The sequence below is a fragment of the Falco rusticolus genome, chromosome 4 (assembly GCF_015220075.1).
Source record: "Falco rusticolus isolate bFalRus1 chromosome 4, bFalRus1.pri, whole genome shotgun sequence".
Taxonomy (NCBI): Eukaryota; Metazoa; Chordata; class Aves; order Falconiformes; family Falconidae; genus Falco; species Falco rusticolus.
The window spans coordinates 91,861,903-91,871,634 of NC_051190.1; the positions used below are offsets into that span (position 1 = coordinate 91,861,903).

Consider the following 9,732-nt stretch of genomic DNA (forward strand, 5'->3'; position numbering starts at 1 on the left):
GCTTTGAAATGTCACAATGAGCAATTGGAGTCTAAGGAGGCTGCAGGAAAGCTCTTTGGTTTTCTCTTCATTCCTTCAACAGTTTTGGCAGTCAGTAGTGATCCAGGACCAAGAATCTCCCCAGGGAAACAACTTTATTTTGGTTTTAATGTGTCACAATAAATTCCAGACTCCAGTGCACCACTTTGAGGTGGTCATAAGAACCTATTACACCTGATCTATGGTGAGACTCTGATGACCTCCAGGCTAGTTTCCTGCTTAACTACATCTCAACACTTGCATTTCAGTAATAGCCGCCCTACAGATCACTGCAACAGACCAGCATGGCACAACGGAGCCCCAGTTTCCCCACGGATGCCATGTTGCCGCTTCTTTGATGGGGGCCTACAATCAAGTGAGACCATCATCTGTGACAGCTGTAACCCTAAGGAAGCAGAGGACACTATGATCAGCCCAAAGCATTTCTTTACCCGTTGTAGTAAAGGGTAAAGAAATAAAGGTAAAAAAGGGGTAAAGAACTGCACGCTGATTGTATGTAGTTACCATTATTGCCCTCTTGGTGCTAGAAGTACCCAAGTCGAAGTCAACACCCTTGGCCTTGATTCTTCTAATGTCCTTGGTACAGGTCGATGTGCTAAATCTACTGGTAAGGTGTTTGCAGCACACTTGGGCTTGTATATACACAGGAAAAGTCTACAGCAAAGAGCCTTCATGGTTTCTTCTGACATGCTCTGAAGAAATACTTATTCACTCTACTCTTCCTTTTTTAATTCCACCTCAGTATAAAGAAAAATATAATTTCAAAACCCATCAAATGTCCACATCTTGCTGCAAGGACTGTAATTATTTGCTAGCTATTAGATGCACTGATAGTGTCCTAAAAGGCATACTACTGCACATGATGCCTGTGTCATTTAAGTGCTGCAGGTTACTGTGGATATGGCATTCCATTCTGACGCGAAGTACATTGTTGTACCTCACGCACGCACCTCAGGGCCACAAAGCAAATACATGTCTTGCAGGAAGGATGACGAGAATTATTGTTACATCGTTAAAACTCCTTGCAAAATTCCATATGCTAAGATGATAGATGTTAAAGGAAGGGCATTGAAAAGTTAGCCAGAACGATAATTTTCCTAATTTTCCTTTCTCACAGGAGTTCATGAATAGAAATGTATTTATCATTTTGGGTTAACAACTGTTTCTCGTATTGGATTTCTTCTTACTCTAGCTTTATTAGACAGACTTCTCTCTCAGACACCTTTATGTCTGCAGGTCCTGAGATGAATATTATAAAATAAGTGCATTTCTCTGACATCTATAGAAGCTTATTCTAGGGCAAGCAAAGGAAATTCTTTCCAGTATTGTACTGCTGTTACGTACCAGTGATACCCTCCCCCCTGGAGTTATATTAGCCCAGAATTATTTCTCCCTTTTCTTGGATTTTTCTGATTAATACATCACATTGGACTTGGCAAATTACCAAATTTCATGCTTTCAGTGTGATTTTAAAACAATAAGCCATTGTATCTTTGTTTCTCTGAAGACTTATTTATGCCTAAGACAGCGCACACTACTAACCTTGTAGAGCAGCTGTAATTTCTAATTCTACATAAAATAAACCCTTGAAAGATTTAGGGACCCAGTCTCCTGATCCGCAGGCTGATTATGCACAGTGTGGCCCCTGGAAGCAGGACGGAATAGCTGAAGATGGAGGAGCATTTCATGTGAGTGAACGAACTGTGTATTTGCAGCTCATCTGTCTGGTTTACAGCCTTTCACGAATAATGAATAATGCATAAGCTGAATGACACTTCTGTGCTTGTTCTCCTCCTCCTCCTCCTCTACCCACCTTGCTCCACCTCTTTCAGAGCTCACAGCTGGGTGCACCTGTCCCTGACACAAGAGGAGGGAGGGGAGGCTGGAGGGGAGGTACAGTCCTGCTCAGATCCCGTGGCATTTGATTCCAGGATGCCCTGATTGCTGATGCCCTAATGCTGGAAAGACATAAATCATAGTCTCATTATGCTCATGCTTAATGAAAATTTCTTAGTGTCTAGCTGACACAGGGAACAAAGGCATCAAAAGAAAGTGACCGTGATGGGTAGGTTAGATGGATGGAGTTAGGAAAGAGCAGCCACTGGCTGTAGGAACAGTTTACAAAGCTGTCCCCTCTTGCACACCCATGTGCAGGCAAAGCGTGAGCAAATATTACAGCTATAGCAGCCACAAGTACTACAGTAGCCTCCAAGCCACCGCAGCTGGCTGCTTGAAGGACAACATCGGATTTCATTTTTAGTTTTTAAAATTAATTTAAAAGGTCTGTCTTTTTGTATTTAAAACACTAAGGTCACAGTTGATGAAGCACCACCTGATAAGCCAATCCCCAGCTACAAAATTAGTTCAATTAATTAAGCAAGGTCACATGTCTGAAAGCAGCACAAAGGAGGGTGAAGGTGTTTTTTCCAGCCAGCTGGAATCAGCAGTGTCACTGTTGGCTCTGATGTGCTCTCTGGTGGCGAGACGTTTGCAGCAGACGAGGGGACTGCAATGGACTTGTGCGAGCAAGCTGGTGACACTGCGTGGCAGGTACTTTGCTTCTGTTTTGGTTTTCTTTTCCTGGTGTAAAGAAATTCTGTTTAATTAAGAAGAGGAATTTTAGGAAAAAGGCACTTTCTCAGTCCAGGTTCAGAATTAGAGAATATGAAGGGGGCTATGTTTCTGGACTCAGCATCTCACCAAATGTATAGGTGTATGATGAGAGTAAATTTTCGAAGGTTCCTCTCTTAGGTCTTTATCCACGTGACTTCAGCTCTGATGCTATCTTTGTGCATACCCTGTCTCTGGCCACATTTCAAATACATCTGTGTTTCTCTTGCACGGATGTCTTCACGCTGACCTGTTCAATCACTGCACAACTGCAGCACTTTCCAAATGGTGGCTCCTGTAACTGACATGAAGACCTCATAATTAACATTAGTTTGGCAAAGGTGAAATCATCCCAAAGGGAATTGTGCCACATATTCAGCTGTTTAACAGCAGCTAAAGGAAACTTTAGTAAAAAAAAGTGCCCAGAGAATAGTAGAAGTACCCCTCTGTGTGTATGCAGGATTTCTGTCCAGTCATGGGCGCTAAATGCAATGCAGAGAACAACAAAGTAGCATGTAGCCACCAGAAATAGTCTTCAGGAGTCAGAGAGACCCACATCTGCTGAAGAGGGTTGACAAATGCAGAAGTCCTGTGTGTCCTCAACCTGCTTTCAGAGGAAAAAAGTCTCAGGTCTCCTTTTGTGCAAGCCAGGCTAACCCCAGGTCACTAATAGTGCCTCTGCATTTGCCTTGTCAGGCTGCTTGTAGTACAAGGTATAATTGGAAAAAGAACATCAAAATGCTGGAAACATAAGTAGTTATATACTTAAATTATTATGTTTCCAAGTTACATGCTACAAAGGAGAAGGTGAATGTACTCCAGGTTTCCTACACTTCATTTATTTCAGGTAATTCAAATTCTCTGGTTACGTTTTTAAATTTAAACACACTGACCTGCGGTAGAAGGAAGAATCTGTCTGTGTATCAATGAATCAAAAAAAACCTGGTAATCTTGAGGAATAGGTTATGCAGGTTAAGACAAAATGACCAGATAAGAAAGTTATACAAAATTCTCTCTCCGTGGCCAAAATCTGACAGACCTCATACCTGGCACGTTGCTGTGGCTCCCAAGGTCTTTTAGAGATATAAAGGAAAGTGGAAGTTGTCCATAGTCATTGGCAGGGATTGAAAATGCTGTATTTTAAGCCTATAAGATGTTTTACAGGAAAGGCTGTGTAAATGCTGAGGATCTTCAGGTATCTCCTAGCCGAAGAAAGAACATCACACTGGTCTCCACCTAAAAAAGTACTCATGAAAATAAAAATGACCGATGCACAGCTGTTTTGCTTAAAAATTTCAGAGTACTGGAGGAATTCTTAGCATCCCTCCATGCCTATGGATGCTCTGTGGCATCTATCTACACGGCCGCTCAAAAAAGGCTTCTGAGGGTTTTACTGCTCCTTATCCAGCAGAGGGTGGTAGATGATGGCATTTGCATTTACCAAATTAGCTGTCATTTGGCTCAACCTTCAGCTACGAGTTTGTAGCATTAGTATCTCTCGTTATCTGGAGTTGCCTCATACCTGCAGATGCGCAGGGCAAATTCAGTGCAATAACAGAAGCAAAACCATAAGACATTACACAACTTATCCTTGCGTCTCATACGTATTAAAACGCATGCTGTATACCAAACGTGGCAAATCTGCATCAAGTAACAAGTTACTCAGCTGGTCCAATTCAAAGAGACAATTTTGATTTAAGAGGCAAAAATATAATTTTATACGCTACCTCTGCTTAAAATAATTCTATAATCTACTTGTGTTTAAATAAATAGCTAGATTATTAACTATGGGAAAACATTTTAAAACAAAAAATTACTTCATTTTCGAGCTCTTTCACACTACTTTGACTTTTTTAAGCTAGTTTCCCTTGTAATTTTCTTGCGTCTCCTCCAGTCTCTGCCTCTTTCTGTTCAGCCTGCCCGTGGTTTGTCCTGGTTTCACTGGGGTGACTGAAAGCCCGGCTCAACTTGTGGCTCTGAGGTGTTCGTGCTGCACTGTTTGACTTTCATCAGCGCCAAAGTCCAGTAGTGGAGTGTTGAGGGTCAGAAGTGAGTTGAACGCAGCAGTCTCTTTGCATGCTGCTTTGTGCTTCTTGCCTGCCTTTCAATAGGACGCAATGCACAGTCTTGGTGCTTTGAAGACTGTTCCACTCTTCCAGTTTACCAAATGGGAACTAATCAGAGATTGTCTCGGGGTTTTTCCCTCTTCCCTCTCAAATACCAAACACTTTGTAGAGGTCCCTTGCAGTAAAAAGAGACACCCCCCACCTTCACAGGCTTTCACACCATGATGACGTGACCATGCATCCCCTTTCAGCCCTGGTGTGAGCCTATGCCCCTTTCCTTTCGCTGTCAAAGCCTGAAACTTCCCGATAGGCTTGAAGTAACAGCAGCTGGTGAGTCTCCTTATTTTCCTATCAGAGGGTTTAGGACTCTGGCTGTCTTCTTGCTCTTTCAGCCCTAGAGTGCTCCTTGCCTGGGAGCACACAATGCTGCAGTCCTTGAGGAGCAGCAGCACAGGCGTGGAAGCTTCCGGGAAGCCTCCCCAGCTTGTCTCTTTCCCTGTAAGTGCATGTCTTCCCCTGGTTTTTAATGTTTTTAAAGGTCCTGGTCATTGCTTATATAGGGCCGTGTGTCTGATGCCCCACAAGGTAACATTCCAGAGAGCAAAAATTGCTCTACCGTGCAGAAACCAGGGAATGGAAGGGAACGTTTCGGTCCCAATTCTGTAGTATTAATACATTTCTACCTAAAACGCAGGAGATTCCTGTTAGCTCCAGAGGCTTCTGGCTCCCCTTAGGGGTGTCAGGCTCCTAGGTGGGCCTGGCATCAGTCCACTTCGCTCTGCATCAGCCCTGGGAACATTGGTAAACAACAGGCAGTGAGTTTTATCAGCACAGGAGAAGATGCTCTGATGAAACAACTTGGTTTCCAGGGGTAGAGGCTCTTGGCAGAGCTTCACACGTTTAGTGGTTTGCGACAGTACCATTTTTCAATGGATTTCAAACTCTTCCTAATAAAGAAATGAAGAGGAATGAGTTTGAAATTTTAATCCAATTATGTTCACATGATGAATGAGCAAATGAACAACAATACTTGTTTTTATGTAAACAACATTTGTTTTATGTAACGTTACTTTGGCTATTCAAAGATTTTACTCTTACAGAAATGACCTTCTTTTGAGCAAACTCTCATGCCCTGTGGAAGTACCGAATGGTTTGTGTGGTGAGTTGCCTTGAGTCCATCACCAGATGGCCACCAGATGCCATAACTCTGGAGGCAGGCCATAACAGGAGGAACACCTTGGGAATGTTGTGGTAGTTTCTCATTAATATGACAGATTCCAAAATTGATTGTTTTCTTTCACCCAGTTTGAATGCTTGAAGGCTGCAGAGATTTGTGCTGACTTTGAAGAGGGCAGAGTTAAATATCTTTGCTTTCATTGCTGACAGAGAATTTGGCGGTGACGTTACAGTCCTGATTGCCCAGGGCTATTAACAGGATACCACTCTCTTTCCTTCCAGCTATGAATGTGACTGGAAATAAATGCATAAGTTTTCAGTACACCTTTTTGCATGCTTTAAGGTGTAACAATATTTTTCAAAATACATCAAAGTGAGTATTTCGCTTTAGTCCTGAAAAACTCCAAACTTTCCTCTCTCAAACATTTTTTTTTTCAATCAATGAAAATAATGTTTCCTTTACGTTCAGTCTGACCCTTTCTCATTTGCCTCCTGGATACAATCTGATTACCCATACTCCAGGCAGGAACCAGGCTGCTCTTCATCTGTGAACAAAACTCAGGACCACTCTTTAATCGAGATCCCCCATGTAGTAAAACGAACACTTAGCAGGAAACAAATCCAGTTACTGTGATTGCTGTCATGGTTATATCTGGTTTGTGATTGACCCATTGCTGTGTTAGGTGCTTCAGAAGAATGCACAGTGAAACTGTCCCTATCCCTAGGAACTTACAACGTCAATCAATAAGCAAAACAGATGGAGACTGGGGATAGGGTGAAGAATTGTGCTTGGGGTTTTTTCCAGTCAGGCACTTCAGCACAGAGATGTTTCTTGCTGGGTAGCACCGGCCACTTATGTGCCCAGCTGAGCTTGCTGCAGGGCTGGGCGTTCTCCATCTCTGTAAGCCCGAGCTTTTGCAGCTGGCCTGAGACCAGGCAGGGGGCTGAGGTCAAACTCTGGCAGTTCCCTGTCACCAGGCTGCTAATGGACATGCCTGTGCCAGCAGAGGTAAAGCAGCCAGAGCATGGAGCCATTCCTCTGGAGGAGGGACATATTTGGAGAGCCAGCCCTATACAGTGTGTGCATGGTGACACCACAGCTACACAGCCACCACCATTTTATTACCAGAACCTAAACCTGCACAGTAAAACACCACCAATGTCTTCATTGGTTGATGTCACAGACCCTGGGTGGTGTAGGAGTTTTATTGGGGTGAGAGGACGCCTACTTACTGCACTGTGCTTTCTATAGCAAGACAGGAGGAGGATTAGTCACCTGGAGCTGTGTCCTCCTTGACCATGATGACAGGCAGGGCAATATGCAGAGGAAGAGGTGAGATGGTATTGTGGAAAAAGATAAGCTCTTGGCCTCAAAACATTTCTTAGAGGGCATAATTGTCGTTCATCTCCTTCTATCAAGTCCTACTATGCTGAATGTCTTATCAATGTTACGTTGTCACACCTGATTCCAGACTGCCCTGCAAGTGTGTTAAATTTTCTATTGTATTTAAGTATGGGAGAAAACACCCAGGATAACCGTCTGTATGTCTGAGCACTCACAAGCTCAGGCAGCAAAATGAGGAAGGGCTAGAGGAAAAAAGAGGTCAAAGGTCAGTGTAGCCAGCTTTGGCTTGAGGAAGGTTGGGGGCCGAGTGTCAGGAGACCAGAGCAACTCTCTGCCCAGTGAGACTTGGCTTCCAGCACCTGCAGTGTTGCAGGCAACGTTGATGGCTTTCTCAAGAAACCGTCCCGTGTGGTCCTGTCAAGGTGTCAGAGAGCTTCCTGAAGCAGAACTCATACTCAGCGAAGCATGTGGCATGGCTATGCCCATTCTGTGAGAGTAAAATTGATGCGGACCACAAAGAGACGCGTCCCCCATGGTTTCACCACCGCTCACACCCTCGGGATGTCTCACAGGGGAGCAGCACTGCCTCAGCTTCACAACAGCCCTCCATGGTCTGTCCACAGAGCAAAGCCCCATGCAGGGGACAGTCTCCTCCTTCCTTCCCCTTCTCGCTGAGTCCCCCACCCTCACATCTCCCCGTGAGAGCTCAGGGGACGTGCTCCTCTGCCTTCATGCACAGTGTCACCAGCTGCCACCCAAAGGAGACCCCACCTCCTGCCGCACGGCATTGCTGACTCTGCACCAGCGCTGCTTTCCTTCTCCTCTGACTCTCAGCGACAGCAGAGCCTGACAAGCAAGCATGCTGCTGCTGACAGTGCTCCTGGCTGCAGCCGCTTGGTCCTGTGAGTCCTTCCTTGTTTTCCTCCCTTTCCTCACAGGCACCCCCATGACTGTGCCAACAGGCATCTTCCCAAATCCCACAACTCCAGATGATGACATCATGTCTCCTCCTTTTTTTTCCTAGATGCATTTGCACAAAAAAGTCCTGTGCAGACGCCTAGATCCATCACCAAATCTGCAGGCACTGTGCGCCTCATGTGTGACTTTAAAGGCATCTATGGAGACTTTTCTGACACCATCGTACACTGGTACCGACAGAAGCTGAATGATGCTCCAACGAGGATTCTCTACCATGGAGAGAGAACAGTAGTAGGTGGCGACTTCCAAGCACACAGGTACATGGTTGAAAAGTTTCCTAGCCAGAGACTGTGTATCCTTACAATAAACAAAGTCACTCCAGATGACACTGCAAACTACTATTGCGCCTACTCAGATTGACACCGTGGTAGGATGTCAGAGATCACAGAGCTAAATACTGCTTCAGCGTCTCAAACATAAACGACTTGCAAGATCCTAACTCACTTCCCCAGCTGTGGCTGAGCCCTGCTCTGCTCTTTTTTTAACAGGAAAGTAAGCCAACACTGTCTCTTCAGCAATTTGTTTGCTTTTTTGTGGAGGGGCAAGGTATCAGTTTGTATATTTTTTAATTTCTTTGTCTCCCTTAGGATTGAACTATGACTGTACATCAGAACTTCCTTTGCAGAGGAGCTGTGGCAGGGCTAGGAAAGATTTTGGGCTTCTTGAAAAACATGCTAGCTAGTCTCCTGTCTTGGAAGGTCATTGTATGTATTAATTAATGGCCTCCAAAAATATCTCTTTTGGGTTTTATATTAGACTCCTGTTTGTTCTCCAGTCTAATTATGTGGTCTGGTATCAGCAATGTTGGATCATCTTGTCCTTCTATCCTCGGTTGTTGACTCTTCTGCCCTGGGCTGTTCAGTGACTTGAGGTAAGCCACACAGCTGGCAAGTAGCTGGCAGGTGTGCCTAAGCTATGGTTTATTCATCAGAGAAAAGTCAGGCACAAACAAGAGCTATTTACAGAAGTACGGTACTTAAATACACACTCTCAGCATTCTTTATGAAGTAGTGTCAAAGCTTTCTGTAGTTAGAAGTGAAGTTTATGGCACCTATCCGACCCTGCAGACCATCTTGTTCTCCATATCAGATTATTTCTTAGACTGTTTCTAAGCTAATCTCGTTTTAGCAGTCCCCAGAATGGAGCTCCCCCACCTCCCAGGAGAAACGAAGGGCGACAGCCTGGCCTACCTCAGGGTCTGGACATTGTCTTGACTGACAGCCTGAACTTGCGGTACCAGCAAGGGCTACAAACACTGCGTTCACTTACTCTTCTAAGTCCCAGAAGACCCAAATGCCTTACTATTGCTTCCCGCAACAGCTACAGAATGCAAAGCACTCTGGCAGATTCACAACCAAGGGCTCCATATCCGAAATTATTTTTAACTCACACTAATGAGAAACAGAGAAAGCCAGTGCTGCTGAAGTTGCTGAGGGCCATCTAGATGTAGGCTTTCTGAAAAAAGCATTCAGTACTGTATCGCATATTATTTTTGTAAAGCAAAGTTTTAAGGGGGGC

At 44.4% G+C, this 9,732-nt stretch overlaps 1 gene segment (V, D, J or C); it reads left to right on the forward strand.

The window, feature by feature from the left end:
• The first annotated feature begins 7,708 nt into the window (after positions 1 to 7,708).
• On the forward strand, positions 7,709 to 8,752 carry LOC119147038. The segment is given in 2 exon segments: positions 7,709 to 8,138; positions 8,261 to 8,752. Coding segments are annotated over 2 exon segments (357 nt in total).
• The last annotated feature ends 980 nt before the right edge of the window (positions 8,753 to 9,732 follow it).